The sequence below is a fragment of the Dermacentor albipictus genome, chromosome 3 (assembly GCF_038994185.2).
Source record: "Dermacentor albipictus isolate Rhodes 1998 colony chromosome 3, USDA_Dalb.pri_finalv2, whole genome shotgun sequence".
Lineage (NCBI taxonomy): Eukaryota > Metazoa > Arthropoda > Arachnida > Ixodida > Ixodidae > Dermacentor > Dermacentor albipictus.
Genome location: NC_091823.1, coordinates 171,767,818 through 171,784,768, shown reverse-complemented (window position 1 = coordinate 171,784,768; position 16,951 = coordinate 171,767,818). Strand labels below are relative to the sequence as shown.

The window sequence follows — 16,951 nt, the reverse complement described above, 5'->3', positions numbered from 1 at the left end:
TGATGTCCTCGCTTGCCGTGGCGTCGTTGCCGTTTCCTCAGGCTTGGTCATTGCTTCTGCCCGAACGATCCCATCCTCGTCGCCATGTTGACCAGAGACGCCGTGAAGTCAAGTATTTATTCGGACAGCAACATGAACATAACAGACAGCAACGATTCAGTGGCTTCGCCTTATAAAGGGAGCATGGGTGCAGCCGAGGCATGCGATTGGCTAGCGATACAATAGCGCTTGTGAACAATGACCGCGTGCATCAGATACGCGGCGCACAGTAACAAGAGAATACGCTTGATAAACGTTGCACAGATACAACATATACCAATCATAATCAAAAATAAATTGCTATGTTCATTCCCTGTTATGCTCGTTCCCTGAAACCAAGCTGACACTGGGGGTGCGTCACGGCCAGAAAGGTCCGACAGCGAAAGGGTTAACCGTTGCGTTATGGCGTTCCACAGTCTGTCCTGCTGGTCTGTATGGGACTGTGTGGCTCTCCTTGATTCCCCAGTGCTGGAGAATGCCTTTCCCCAGTTTGCTTATGAATGGTTTGCCATTGTCGCCAGAGGTGGAGCTAGGCACACCATGCCGGCAAAAACATTGATCATTTTATTGTTGATCAATTTGGAGGTAGGTGCATGTAATGGTAAATTCTCTGCCAACTTCGTGAAGTTGTCCTGCACCACCAGGATGTACTTGTGGCGCCAAGGGGTTGTGGGCAGTGGCCCAATAAGGTCGACACTTAGCTGCTGCATTAGGTGGGTGGCCCATGAACTGCCCATCAGTCCTTTTGGTTTTTCCCAGTGAGGTTTGAAAGCCTGGCACTGCTGGCAGCTGTGGATGTAACAGGAGATATCGGAGCAGATACCAAGCCATGTGAACCGGCTCTTCACACATTTCCAAGTTTTAAAAAAGCCTCAATGCCCACTTAGGAGGTGGTCATGCTCCATTTTCAGTGCCATGTCTCGTAAGTGCAGCGGAAGCCAGGTGACCTTACATGTACCAACTGTGTACATAAGGATACCATTGTTGAAGATTTTGCTGTCATCAGCTAGGTCCTGTACCCTCTTGGAGTCTTTAGGGTCACCAGGTAGCATGCCAGACTTTAAATATTGCAGCAGCTGCAGCAGCAGTGGATCCTTGGGTTGTGCCAACTGGAACTTTGCAGTGTCGGTGAGTGGAGACACACCAGTCACGTCAACAGGGGCTGTCAGTTCAAAACGAATGGTTTGTTGTGGCTCTTGCATTTCGATTGGAAACCAGTCCTCCACTAAACACAGCTGAGCAGATTCGGCAACAGGGATGGGGCACCTGCTTAGTGCATCCGCTAGGATGTTGGCCCGTTCTTTATGATGCCTTATGGTGCACTTGAACCCTTGTAATCTCAACAACCAACGTCACACTCTACACAATGTCTGCTCAGTTGTCAACATCCAAGCCAATGATGCATGATCACAATGCACTTCAAATGATGTGAATTCTACATACGGTCGGAATTTATCGACAGCACACACCACAGCGAGGCATTCCCATTCTTGGACAGTATAGTTCTTTTCAGCAGCCCTGAGGGTCCTGCTTATAAATGACACAGGCCTGAGTTCACCTTCAACATCCCGCAACACTGCCGATATGCCAGTGCCACTGGCATCTGTTTCCATCACAAAGGGCCCGTTCCGGTCAGGCAATACCACAGCCACCTCTCCTGCCAGCGTTAGCCTCAGTCTCGAATGCTGTCTGTTGCTCGGCACCCCAAACACAATGGGCTCCTTTTTTGAGGAGAGCTGTCAGGGGTCTGGCTTTGTCAGAAAGCCAGAGGATAAAATCCAGAGGATAAAATCAGAAAAACCAGAGGATATCCCACAAGGCCCAAATACATTTGGTGCTCCTTGACTGTTTTAGGGCATGAGAACTGCAACTGCTCGCACCTTGTCTGGGTCAGGTTGACATTTGCCTGGAGAGATTACATGTCCAAGGAATTTTTATGCCTGTTCACAGCATGTAACTTTGTTGGGATTGATTGTCAGACCTGCAGAGCCAATTCTTTTCAGTACCTCATCGATATGTTGTAGGTGGTCCTCAAAAGTTTCTGAATAAATGAACACATTGTCAAGAAATGCCATGCAGTAGTTGTGTTTTATGCCTTCTAACACTTTGTCCATGAGAGACTGAAATGTTGCTGGCCAAACTACTACTCCAAATGGCATTCGCTTAAATTGAAACACTCCTCTATGGCACAGGAATGCAGTCTTCGGTACATCTTCGGGAGCAAGTAACACTTGAAAGAAGCCTTGAGCAAGGTCGAGGCTCATGAACCACCTACCGCGGCCGAGCTGAGCCAGTACCCAGTCTGTGCGGGGCATGAGATATACTGACACAGTTGCAATTGCATTTAAGGGTCTGTAATCTACCGCAAGGCAATATCCTCCAGTTTTCTTCTTTACTAATACAGAGGCACTGGCTCAGAAACTGGAGCAGCGCTCAATGAGGTCTTGGTCCAGCAAATCTTGGATACACCCATCAAGAATTTGTCTCTTTTGGCTGTTAACCGGGCGCAGCTTGCATCTAACTGGTGAGTGGCTGCCTGTGTCTATTTTGTGAACCACCAGGGACGTGCAACCTAGCAGAGTGGTAAAAATATGGTTATGGTCTGCAAGGATGTTATTAAAGGGACACTAAAGGCTAATACTAAGTCAACATGGACTGTTTAAATACCATTCCAGAAACCTTGCAATGCAAGCGTTTTTTGTGTCTGCCACTTTGTTTGTAGAAAGCATAGCATAACGACTGGATGGATTTTGATCCCGTTTGTTTTACTGTAATCCAAAAAATGTACTTGTACTATAACAAAATCCGCCAATGATATTAAAGTGAAACCTCAATTACACGTCTCCCAGTTATGCGATGACCCGCATTTTGCAACGAATCGGTTTAGTCCAGGCAAAACCCCCATAAAAATAATGTATTATTCACACAAGATTACGTCAACTCCGCCTTGTAAGATGCCTCTCTGGTACCGTTCAGAAAAAAGGAAAGCCCTAAGCAGATGCAGCCTGGCACATGAGCACACTGCAGCCAGCTGATAACAGGTGTGCAATACCATGTATACTCGATTGTAACGCAAGTGTTTTTTTCCGTGATTTTCGTTGCTTGAACTCGACGCATGCGTTACATTCGAATAACGACAAAATTAACAATTTTAAAATAAGAATCCTAAATTCCGCAGTTTTTAGTGTTACGTTGGCAACCTGTACCTTTACATTTCGTTCTAATTTATACACAAGTCAACCAAAGTCAAAACTTGTTCTTTTGTCTTACTCGATGCCATTGTCACTGTAGTTGTGTCACGGTTACAATGCTTCAGTACCCTGTGGTCTTTCGCACTTTGACTCCACTTATTCATGATGTTATGGTGACATAGCACATTCGATGTGATGCCCGCTTTGAGAGACAACCAATTTTGATGGCTGAGAAAGAGGGAAACTCCACCATGGCTCAGCAGCTCAACATCAACGATTCGCAGAGGGCAGGACAAGCTGGATGCCTTCTATAAATGTGAGGCCGGTCAGAAAGGCTCTGTGGAACGTGTAGTGGCCTGGTACCGTCTCCAAATGAAATGGTGGGGCAGTCTCTTGAGAAGTGAACATCCTCATCGTCAGCCTGGCTAAGCCCACTGCAGGGCCAAAGGCCTCTCCCATACTTCTCCAACTACCCCTGTCCTGTGCTAATTGTGGCCATGTTCCTGCAAACTTCTTATTCTCATCCGCCCACCTAACTTTCTGCTGCCCCCTTCTATGCTTCCCTTATCTTGAAATCTAGTTCATAACCCTTAATGACCATCGGTTATCTTTACTCCTCATTACATGTCATTTCTTTTTCTTGATTTCAACTAAGATGTCATTAAATCGTGTTTGTTCCCTTACCCAATCTGCTCTCTTCTTATCCCTTAACGTTACGCCCACCATTCTTCTTTCCATAGCTCGTTGAGTCGTCCTCAAGTAGAACCCTTTTCCTAAGCCTCCAGGTTTCTGCCCCGTAGGTGAGTACTGGTAAAACACAGCTGTTATACACTTTTCTTTTTAGGGATAATGGCAACCTGCTGTTCATGATCTGAGAATGCCTCCCGAACACACGCCAGCCCATTCTTATTTTTCTGATTATTTCAGTTACATGATCCGGATCCGCGGTCACTACCTGCCCTAAGTAGATGTATTCTCTTACCACTTCCAGTTCCTTGCTACCTATTGTAAACTGCTGTTCTCTTCCGAGCCTGTTGAACATTACTTTAGTGTTCTGCAGATTAATTTTTAGACTAACCCTTCTGCTTGCCTGTGAAGGTCAGTGAGCATGCATTACAATTGGTCTCCTGAGTTATTAAGCAAGACAATATCATCAGCGAATTGCAAGTTACTAAGGTATTTTCCATTAACTCTTATCCACAATTCTTCCCAATCAAGGTCCCTGAATACCTCCTGTAAACACGCTGTGAATAGAATTGGAGAGATCGTATCTCCCTGCCTGACGTCTTTCTTTATTGGGATTTCGTTGCTTTCTTTATGGAGGACTACGGTGGCTGTGGAGCCGCTATAGATATCTTTCAGTATTTTTACATATGGCTCGTCTACACCCTGATTCCGTAGTGTCTGCATGGCTGCTGAGGTTTCAACTGAATCAAATGCTTTCTCGTATGGGTTGGTTATGTTCTGCACACTTCTCTATCACCTGATTGATAGTGTGAATATGGTCTACTGTTGAGTAGCCTTTACGAAATCCTGCCTGGTCCTTTGGTTGACAGAAGTCTAAGGTGTTCCTGATTTTATTTATGATTACCTTAGTAAATATTTTGTAGGAAATGGACAGTAAGCTGATCAGTCTATAATTTTTCAAGTCTTTGGCGTCCCCTTTCTTATGGATTAAGATTATGTTGGTGTTCTTCCAAGATTTCGGTACGCTCGAGGTCATGAGGCATTGCGTATACAGGGTGGCCAGTTTCTCTAGAACAATCTGCCCACCATCCTTCAATAAATCTGCAGTTACCTGATCCTCCCCAGCTGCCTTCCCCCTTTGCATAGCTCCCACGGCTTTCTTACTTCTTCCGGCGTAATTTGTTGGATTTCAAATTCCTCTAGAATATTCCCTCTTCCATTATCGTCGTGGGTGCCACTGGTACGATATAAATCTCTATAGAACTCCTCAGCCACTTGAACTATCGCATCCATATTAGTAATGACATTGCCGGCTTTGTCTCTTAACACATACATCTGATTCTTGCCGATTTCTAGTTTCTTCTTCACTGCTTTTAGGCTTCCTCCATCCCTGAGAGCATGCTCAATTCTATCCATATTATACTTCCTTATATCAGCTATCTTACGCTTGTTGATTAACTTGGAAAGTTCTGCCAGTTCTATTCTAGCTGTAGGGTTAGAGGCTTTCATACATTAGCGTTTCTTGATCAGATCTTTCGTCTCCTGCGATAGCTTACCGGTATCCTGTTTAACAAAGTTACCACCGACTTCTATTGCACACTCCTTAATGATGCCCATAAGATTGTTGTTCATTGCTTCAACACTAAGGTCCTCTTCCTGAGTTAAAGCCGAATACCTGTTCTGTAGCTTGATCCGGAATTCTTCTATTTTCCCTCTTACTGCTAGCTCATTGATCAGCTTCTTATGTACCAATTTCTTCCGTTCCCTCCTCAAGTCTAGGCTAATTCAAGATCTTACCATCCTATGGTCACTGCAGCGCACCTTGCCAAGCACGTCCACATTTTGTATGATGCCAGGGTTAGTGCAGAGTATGAAGTCTATTTCATTTCTAGTCTCGCCATTCGGCCTCCTTCTCGTCCACTTTTGGCTATCCCGCTTGCAGAAGAAGGTATTCATTATCGGCAAATTATTCCGTTCTGCAAACTCCACTAATAATTCTCCCCTGCTATTCCTATAACCTATGCCACATTCTTCCACTGACTTGTCTCCAGCCTGCTTCCTACCTAACCTGGCATAAGAAGTACTCAAGAAGTACTCTTAAGAAGTACTCAATCTCAAACAAGCTCGAAGGTGACGTGATACTGCGCGATCACTCACAGAGATAGTTTCGCTTTCATGAGTCTTGGCTCGTCCCGGTGCTGAATCCCTCGAAGTATACAGCCGACAGTGCTCTAGGCACAGATAACGAGCTTGGCACAGCACCAAAAACACATGGCACGGATGTTTTCGCTGCACAGTCACGCAAAATTTTATGAAAGTCAAATTATCTCCAAAAGGGATCACCCAAGAATACTGCCCAAGGAAAGCTGTCTCCACGTCCGTTGACAACTATAAGTGAACTTGTTTCCGAATTGTCCGTTCGTTCCAACTTGCTCGAACGTGTTGCTCAGCGTCGACACCATTTGGCAGTTTGTACACGCAACAATGCCGGCGACTTGCTGCCAGATGCTGCAGCTCTTGAGAAGAAGCTGACGATGTGTTGCGGCTGAGTAAACATCCAGAAAAGGATTACCGATTTATTTTAAAGGTGAGAATAAAGATTCGCTCACGCATCTTCCAATAAAATGCTTGGTTGTCATTTTTTCGTTAAATAACTTAACCTACCTTCCTTGGAGCAGTGCAGGTTCGTGATGCAGGCATATTCAGGTGGTCTGTACTCGTGTTTTGGGCAAGACTGACCATCACTGCCTATATTCTTAGTTTTTAGAGTGCAGCGCAGTCCACTTATAACGATATCAAGAACAAGGAAAAAAATATGATCATTATAACCAAGTATCGCTATATCCAGACTGCCATTAAGAAAAGAAGAAAAAGAAAGAAAAAACCCTATCGAACATACCTTCAAAGCTTTGAAACCATATTTGCCACTTGTGCTAAAAGATAGACGTACAAAGTAGGCAGTGAAAAATAATACACTTATTTATACCTCTAAACAGTGTGTCAAGCTTTAGGAGTGCTGAAATAGTAAGAAATTTGCACTTGCTTTCGCAAGAGTTTTAAGCTCACAATTGCGGTGTGCATCGAGCTAAACTGCTGCGTGAACAATGGAGGCAATAATTTAGCTTGCATGAAATAAAGAAATGACAAAGAATGAAAGTGCCCAACTCAAGAGATAAGATAGAATTCGCGGAGCTGTCAAAACTGATCAACCAGGTGAAAATAAGTGATATTCGAAATTATACCATCAGAAAAGACTGAAGAAGCCATAAGAAATGAACGCAGCCTGAAATCAGTGAGAAGGAAACTTGGCATAGGACAAACCAAGATGTATGCATTGAAAGATAAGCAGGGTAACATCATCAGCAATCTCGAAGGTATAGTAAAAGCAGCGGAAGAATCCTATACTGACCTGTACAGTACCCAGAGGAGCCAGGATACCTCAATTAGGAACAGTAATGAACGGGATACAGAAACTCCTCCTATAACTAGTGATGAAGTCAGAAGGGCCTTGCAAGACATGAAACGGGGACAGGTGGCAGGAGAAGATAGAATAACAGTCGATTTAATTAAACACGGAGAGGACATAATGATTGAAAAACTGGCGGCTCACTATACGAAGTGTCTATCAACTTCAAAGGTCCCAGAAAACTGGAAGAATGCGAATGTTATGTACTAATGCACAAAAAGGGAGACGTTAAAAAACTGAAAAATTATAGGCTTATTAGCGTACTCCCAGTATTATATAAAATAATTACCAAAATAATCTCCAATAGGGTAAGGGCAACACTGGACTTAATCAACCAAGGGAGCAGGCGGGCTTCAGGAAGGGATTCTCGTCAATGGATCTCATCCATGTCATTAATCAGGTTATCAAGAAATCCGCAGAGTGCAATAAGCCTCTTTATGTGGCTTTCATAGATTACGAAAAAGCATTCGATTCAGTATAGATACCGGCAGCCATAGAGGCATTGCGTAATCAAGGAGTACAGACTGCTTATATAAATAGCTTGGAAAATATCTACAGAGATTCCACAGCCACCTTAATTCTACACACGACAAGTAGGAAGATACCTATAAAGAAAGGGTTCAGACAAGGAGACACAATCTTTCTAGTGCTATTCACTGCTTGCTTGGAAGAAGTATCATAGATATTAAACTGGGAAGGTTTAGGAGGAAAGATCGACAGTGAACACCTCAGCATCCTTTGGTTTGCTGATGACACTGTTCTATTCAGCAACACTGCAGACGAGCTACAACAAATGATTGAGGACCTTAATAGGGAGAGTGTAAGAGTGTGGTTGAAGATTTATATGCAGAAGACAAAGATAATGATGAATAACCGGGCAAGGGAACAAAAGTTCAGGATCGCAAGTCAGCCTCTAGAGTCTGTGAAGGAGTACGTCTACCTAGGTCAACTAATAACAGGGAACCCTGACCCTGAGAAGGAACGTCACAGAAGAATAAAAATGGGTTGGAGCGCATGCGACACACATTGTCAGCTCCTGACTGGGAGCTTACCGTTATCATTGAAAAGGAAAGTATACAATCAGTACATTTTACCAGTGCTGACATATTGGGCAGAGACTTGGAGACTGACAAAGAAGCTTGAGAAAAAGTTAAGGACTGCACAAAGAGCAACGGAATGAAGATTGCTAGGCATAACGTTAAAAGACAGAAAGACCGGTTTCGATCAGAGAGCAAACGGGTATAGCCGATATTCTAATTGGCATTAAGAGAAAAAAATGGTGCTGGACAGGTCATGTAATGCACAGGTTATATAACCTTTAGACCATTAGGGCTATATAAATGGGTACCAAAAGAAGGGAGCCGCAGTAGAGGAAGGCAGAAGACTAGGTGGTGCGATGATATTGGGAAATTCACAGGTGCTAGTTGGAATCAGTTGACGCAGGTCAAGGGTAATTGGAGATCGCAGGGAGATGCCTTCGTCCTGCAGTGGACATAAAATGGGTTGATGCTGCTGATGATGATGAAATCAACGAGCAACTCAATCGTGATCGGTGTCAAAGACAGGCCATTGTCAATCTTGTCGCCTCCATTACACAACGCCGCCACCTATTGCGAGATCGCCTCATCGGATATCTATTTACAGAACGAGGCCACACTATCCACAGTCAGAAACACTTCTATCGAAGCACCCCCTGGGTCATCCTCTGTAGCAACGTGCTCCGAGAGCTTGATAATGTTGGTGGTAATATCAGCGTCAGTGTTGGTTTCACTATCATGGGGAGCTTCACCCTGGCGCACAAAGCCCGCCTTTTCCGTTGATCAGCATGGGCCCTGGTTGCAGTCGTCATGATTGTCACCCTCCTCTGCGGGCTCACACTTGCTAAATTTGCAGCTTCGTCTCAAGCAACACAGCTTTGCACTTAGTTGGCACCATCTTCTGTAAACTGGGCAGTCTGCTGCTTCGAGGTTGCTTCTACAGCGCATTTTTGCGCTCTCCGAGAGAGTGCAGAAAGGGCGGGCACCACTTCGTTTTTTGCTTCTTCTTCCCTCTCCCTTCATGCGTGGTTCCATAGCATAGTGAAGCATGATCGCAGGCGACACAGAAACAAAGCAGCTGCCACCATCTCGTGGCACGCTGTACTAGCTTACGATGCTCTCCATGGCTTTAAAAATCGGCGCGCAGCTAGAATGTGCTGCGCGGTTAATGGCAGCACATACAAACTCGCATTGGAAAACTTTTAGCCCCATCTCGACATCGTTTGTTCAAGGAGAACTTAGCAACACAAATGTAATTATTATTCTGCATGGAAAACGCGATCCAGATGGCAAAATTTTTACTGTTATATCCAATATGCGGTGAATAAAATACTGTGATATATGATTTTTTTTTCTTATAGCCCTAATGCACAAGTTGATACTCTTAAATCGATTCATTTTTATAACCTGGTATCATTATAAATTGACTGCACTATATACAACACCCGGATTATACGACAGTTTTACGTGGTCTCCTCAAAATCATATAACCGAGGTTCCACTGTAATTAGAAAATTTGTATTTAGGCTTCTAATACCATTTTCAATGTACAGTGCATTCCACTTATAATGATATCGAGAAAGACGAAAAATATGATCGTTATAACCGATGATCGCTATATCTGGACTACAGTTATTAAAAATTTTTTTTTTTAAATGCGGAATATACCTTTGCAGCTCCGAACTCAAATTCGCTACTTGCTCTAAAGAATAGATGATGTAAAAAGTAGGCCGTGAAAAACAAACTTTATTTCTAGCGCCAATGACCGTGTCAAGGGTTAGGCGCGCCGAAAATGTCCGAAATCTGCACTTGCTTTTGCGGCAGCTTCAACTTCACAACCGCGGTGTGCATAGATTCCAGCTGCTGCGCGAACACTGGCAGCAATCCTTTAGCATGCACAGAATCAATTAAGGAGTCGATCGACGACAGGGCACTTTGCGTGGACATCGAGGTCGGGGTCAAGGAGCCACTGTCAATCTTGTTGTCACTGTCACTGCTGCCGTTGCCACCGTCACACAACTTTGCCGTCTGTAGTGACAGCACCTCTTCGGCGTTCGCCTCGTCGATGACCTCATCGCAGAACGAGGCAGCACTGTCTGCAGTCAAAAACTCCTCCTTCGACGCACCACCTGTGTCACCAGTAGCAACGAGCTCCCAGAGCTTCGTATTGTCAGCGGCTTCCACCGTGTTGGTCTCAGTGGGTTGGGGAAGTTCGTCCCTACGCAAAATGCCCGCCTTTTTGAAGCAATTGGTGATGAACCACTGGTAAAGCACCTCTTTAACATCGGCGTACAAAGGGTCTCTAACCCTTTTCCGCTGATCGGCATGGCCACTGATAGCTCCTGCCTTCACAATCGCGGTGCTCCCGGTTTTCAAGATGGTTGATATCGTTAACTGGGCGAGCTCATACTTCTTCACAAGGGCGCTCACCTTGAAGCCGCATTGAAAGCCCTGCAAAATATCCACCTTGGTGTCAAGCGACACAGCATTGCGCTTTGTCAGCGCCATCTTTGAACTGGGTTGAACCGTTGGTTGCACGCTGCTTCGGTGGTGTCAGCCTGCTATAGCGCGAGAGAGAGACGCGTACGGACGCCACTGCGCCGTTTTGTTTGTCGCTTTTTTTTTCTTTCTCTCTCCTTTGGAGCGACTGTGGCCGACATGCATGAAGCAGCTAGTGCCATGTTGTGGCGCGCTGCACCTACTCAGCTATTCTCCGGTGCGCGGGTGGGGCGGGATGCACTGCGCGGTAATGGCAGCCGATGCAAACTTACGGAGGTAAACATCGCCTCGTCTCGACATCGTTCGTTTCAGGGAAATAAGCAATGCAAATGTTACGATTATTTGGCACGGAAAACGCCGTCTAGACGGCAAAATTTTGATCGTTATATCCGATATGCGGTGAATAACCTATCGTTAAACATAAATGGTTTTTTTTCCCCATGGACCTATGTATAAAATGACACTCTCATGTCGACCCATCGTTATAACCAATGTATCATTATATGTGGTATCATTATAAGTGGACTGCACTGTACAGTTAACGTTGGTGTATTTTCAAGGGCCAGTCTGCATATAAACTACTGATACAACGACCCCTTTTTACAGGACTACTATACTTACTCAATTCTGAAGCACCCTCAATTGTAACGTACACCCGTTTTCCGTAAACAAAAAAATGAAGTACAGTACCGTGCACCTTTTGCTTTTACATAGAAATACTATTTTCTCTCATTTGGAAAAAACACATTTATTCTCAATACACTAGAGTTGCGATGAATAAAACACAAATGGAAGCGGCATACCTTGCCGCCAAGATTTTCACTGTGCCGGTAGGAGTCACGTGGGCAATAGATATCACTCGTTGGCACTATCAGACAACTCATCGCTATCAACAGACCAAAGCATTTCATCCTCGGTGCCATCCATGGCATTCGAAATCCTGCACTTTTTAAAGGCCTTGTTGACCATGGCAGACGGGATCGTGCACCATGCATCTTTCACCTATCCAGCAAAGTCCTGCAGCGAGGCATGCTTCATTTTATTGGCGGGCGTGAATTCGTGGCAGCCACTGACAAGCCATTTGGCGTAGAGCGCCCGAATTCTATCTTTCACTGGCTTGTTCAAACAAACACTGAGCAGCTGGAGCTGTGATGTCATGCTGCTCGGTATCAGGACAAGGTCAGTGTTGCATGCAGCCAGCTTGTCCTTGATGCGCTGGTCAAGATGGCACCTGAACACGTCGAGCGCAAGCGTCCCACGCATACCCAAACTGCCGCCGGGTTTCTTTCGCCAAACGTTATCAATTCAGTCAGCGACCAAGTCCATGGTCATCCAAGCTTTTTCATTTGCACGCATAATCACGCCACTCGGAAACACGATTCCTTTCGGGAGAGTCTTCCGTCTGAAGATAAGATACGGGGGCAGCTCGTGCCCATCCACAGTGCAAAAAAGCGTTGCGGTGATTCTAGTTTTATCGTGGCCGGCAGACAAAATGCATACTTGCTTCGCCCCCTTTTTTTCAACGGTTGTGGTGGCAGGCATGTCAAAGTAGAGCGATGTCTGATCAGCATTTCCAATCTGTCCGAAGTGGTAGCCGTTTCTATGGCACAACTTGGAAACGTACCGCTGAAACCTGTGCCATTTCTCTCCATATTCTTTTGGCAATTTTTGGCATATCCCTGTCCGCCTTCGAAGAGAAAAGCTTTTTCTTTTCATAAAGTTTGATAGCCAGCACCTTCTCGCTTTGAAGTCACTCCGCATCAGCCCTTTCTGTACGGCTAATTGCATCGCCCATACTTTGAGCAGATTGGTCGTCACAGGCCACTGTGCCGCTCGCTGCTCTTGCACGTATTCCGCGAGCAGCTCTTCTATTTCGGTGAAGTGGCCCTACTTTGGTCCACTGAAACCCTTCCTTGTTGCTTTGCTGGCGAAAATATACTCCTTCTGTTTGCACCAGTCCTGCACACAAGTTTTGGGAACTCCGAACGCCCATGATGCGGCCCGGTCTCCGCGCACATGATAACTTTCCTTTTAAATGCGGCATCATGGTGGACTCGGCTTGTCTTTGCAGTTGGCGTTTCCATGCTGTTTGAATAAACGCAGAAAACGGGAAGACAGGCGATAGACAAGGTTACACCAGTGCCTGGTTACACGTACAATATGGGGATATGCACATGGAGGAAGCTACGGCAGCTAGGCTAGAAGCGTGTACGAGGTGGCCATTTTTCGAATGCCGATGGTGATATGGTAATGCGATTTAGGGTAGTTCTTGATTCTAACGTGCAAGAATTTTGGACCCGTTTCATCGGAAAAAAGGTGCTAGTTAGATTCGAGTAAATTTCAGTGTTCTGCGCCAAGAAATAACAAAGTTGCCTCAATCCCCTCATCCCACTTTAGTATGGGCACTTATTCTGTGACTTGTGATGCAACACTCGCTGTCTTTTGAAAACCAAACAAGTGCACACCCCGAAGTGGCTCTGCGTTTGCTAAGCTAAAATCCAAGGCATTCAGTGGAGCTGTGGAGGCACCCCAACGTTCAATAAATTTGATATTAAAGCACCCCTAATTTTCACTTTTTAAGAGGCTCATGGCAATCCCATCACCTGTTTGGCCATATCGCCGTTTCGTGCTCCTCACATGGTTCTGGACTTCTTCCAGTTTGTTCTTTTGTTGCCTGTGTATAGCATAGCAGAATAGAAAAATGAGAATGGAGATGCTGGGAAGTTACATGGTGAATGTAGATATGTAGATGTGAAGGTCTGCTTACCTCTTTTCTGCCTTATCTCACATCATCTGATTAGCCTGCACCTCCATTAATGCTCGACACTTTCGAAAGATTCCTGCAGCTGAATGGTTTGTGAACGAAAGCTCACAAGTACAATTATTTTAACAGTTCTCTAAGCACCACTACAAAAAGTGTTTCAGCCATTAGCTGATCAACTTCAGGAATGGTAACACCCATAGGCATTACAATGGGTAAACTGGGACACGAGGATATCTTCAGCTTGGCATGACTGTTAGAGCACAGTACAAAAGAGCACACTGTGGATGGCATTCTTACCTTTAGTGCATCTCGAGATGATGATGATGAAGACGATGACGGCTTTTTGGAAAGGGATGAAGACGACGGTCGATTGTGCGCAGATGTCTCGGATGAGACTTTTGGTCTTCGGTCGTCGGCCATACTGCTCCCAGGTGGCTTCTTGACCGAGGGTGGTGCACTATCTCTGTCCCTCCTCTCTCCCCCACTGGAACTAGGGCGCCCTGCAGGCTGGCTGGAGGGCTTCTTAGGTGGGGCTGTCTTCTCGGGCGGTCGCTTTGCAGAGGATGCTCTCGCCTGAGAAATTTAGGAAGCGCGTTGAAAACGCTTTCACTGAATATGGCAAACACAACATCTACAATTACGAGAGGAGCCAGGCAGACAAAGCAGCAGAGAGAAATCTGGCAATGTGGAGAGTGAGAAAGGGGAAGGAATGGCATGGAAGCACTTTTGGTTGGCTGCCCTACACAGAAAAAATACATTTTAAGGGATGAAGAGAACGAAACAAAGGAGAGATAATGTGTATTCTTACGTAAGGGCCATACCCGCCTAAATTTCGGCCGCAACGTATCAGAAAAAATGTGTAAAGTTAGTAACCAGCATTTGGGCCGACCAGCAGAGCAGAGCACGGACCCTCAGCACGAGCAGCATTCCCTAAGCAAAAGTGCTGGAGAGATTGACCTACGAGAAAGCACTGGAAAGGATGGCCCACTATAGCGTTGCTCTTCTTCGTTACAATTTGCACTGGGCAAGAACAGTGCTAAGGCCAACAGCATTTGCATCTGTGTGCACCTCAGTAGGGGCCGAAGGGTCATAATGGCACAAAATTGGCAGAGACATTAGCAAAAGACGGAGCTCTGTGAAAGCCTCGTCACACTCGGATGACCACGAAGTGAGGGGCCCGTTGCTTCCAAGTAGCTTCGTGAGGGGCAATATGATGGCAACGAATTTGCGAATGAAGCATCTGAAGTAAGAGCAGAGACCTATGAAACTGTGCAATTCTTTGACGGACGTTGGCTTAGGGAATTCAGTGGTGGCCCGAAGTTTGGCTGTATCGGGGTGAATTCCATTCTTGGATACAGCGTAACTTAGGATTGTCAGTTGGCGATCTGCAAATCGGCACTTCTGTAGGTTTAGTTGCAGGCTAGCGTTTGTTAAACATGTCAAAACACATTGGAGCGATTGAAGGTGCATGGAGAAGTCAGGAGCAAAAACAATGTCATCAAGATAGCACAAGCACATGTGCCACTTCCAGCCATGCAGAACTGTGTCCATGAAGTACTCAAAAATTGCGGGCCTATTACAAAGTCCAAAAGGCATTACGTTAAGCTCGCATAACCATCGGGTGTGACAAAGGTGTCTTTGGCAGATCGGCGTCTGCCATAAGTACTTGCCAATACCCTGAGACAGGCACATACCCAGGATATCTTTTAGGGAGGTGGGCAAACCAAGGTAACTTTTCTATGCAAATGAGGGAGGGGGTACCTTTACTAGTACAAATGTGAATAACACCCACCATTCGCCATAAAAACACGTAAATCCACGAAAGAAAAATGAAATAAGGTGTATTTTACAGGTACGCCTGTGCGATACACCTCTCTTTTACTTGGCAAACAGAGAACCACGTCAAATGGACTCGTGCAGGCAAGAAGCGCAGGAAGAACACTACCAAGAACAAGTAAAGAAGTGAAAGTGTAAAATAAAGATTACTTTAGTAGAATATAACTTAAACAAACAGCAGTTGGAAACAAAGGCACACGGACCGCACAGAGTTGTGTTACTCCACCAGCCAATCACAGAAGCAAACAAAATCATCGTCATGCAGCCTTTTCAAAAGGGTGTTTGTTGTACTTGATACTTCTGGAGCGTCTGCTGTTGTTGAAGAGTCTTTTCATCGGCGGAAGCAATGAGGTGTGCAACAGACATGGACAAAGCATGGAGTCTGAGCATTTCGCATGAAACTTCGCTGCCAACTAAAGTGAAACTTCACAACAAATAGTTGTAGCTAAACAAGCATGTTATTTCAGTTCTATAAAGAATTAGGCATTCACCATTCCACTATAATAGGCGAGGGATAAGGTATAAAATTATGCGCTAATAAATTAATTTTTCTAGTTACCGCCTTAGTTGGCTAACAGAAAAATTTGAAGTACGAATTATTTGCAGCCTCATGGAGGAACAGTGGCTAGCGGTTATGAGGGCGTGGGCAGGGCTTCATTGCAGACTTAAGTTGTATCCGACTATAGTAGCGTTTTTGAATTAGCTCTGGAGGAATTGTACAGAAATATATATTTGCGGAACAATCCCAGTTCTTTTGGATCCCTCGTTTACTGCTCTAATAAGTTAAGTGCCACAACCAACTCGTATTGTTATTTGGGAAGTTGCGCAACGATGCGTGGCCACCATTCGTGCACAACCGCGTATGGCGCAGGAAGCTGCGATTCTACATGTACTGCACCCACCATGGAAGGTTAGAAAAAGACCTACATAAGCACAGCAGAGAAGTGGCTACGTTAGGCAGCTCGAATGATAACTGTAGCAGCGTCATTCAGAACACATGAAATTGTCCTCCACTACTGGCGGCGTTTTCTCTACTTCCTTCTTAAATAAAAAGCTGTTGATCCACAAATATTTTCATAAAGAACGGCTAAATTTCTTAATTTTCGCATTTCCTTCCTGTTTGGCTGTTGTCCTGGCACTCTCCCTTAGTAGATCACTTAATTTCTTAAATCCTTGCGACTCTTGTTTCCAGTTGGCAATTTTACATGAAAAGAGCCGCACAATTAGGGAAAAACCAGACCGGTTAACAGGTGGCAGTCATATTTCCTATGAGTTTAAGGGTCATTGCAGGGTTTGATAATGGACACTGTCTGCATTATTTGATTTTCCACCTTATCTAACCCATATCATGGGTATGTGGTTCCGAGGATCTGTAAGCATCGTGGCGAGCCTTCGCTCGAGAAAATAATGAAACAAAAAGAAAAGTTAAATG

At 45.0% G+C, this 16,951-nt stretch overlaps 1 protein-coding gene across 1 annotated transcript in view; it reads right to left on the bottom strand.

Moving 5' to 3' along the window:
- The window catches only part of LOC135902134 (protein SPT2 homolog), a 136,469-nt gene that overhangs the window by 46,657 nt on the left and 72,861 nt on the right, over nucleotides 1-16,951 (bottom strand). The window contains exon 7 of the mRNA XM_065432065.2: nucleotides 13,981-14,256. Within this exon, the coding sequence (XP_065288137.1) occupies nucleotides 13,981-14,256 (276 nt within the window). The remainder of the gene's footprint in view (nucleotides 1-13,980; nucleotides 14,257-16,951) is intronic.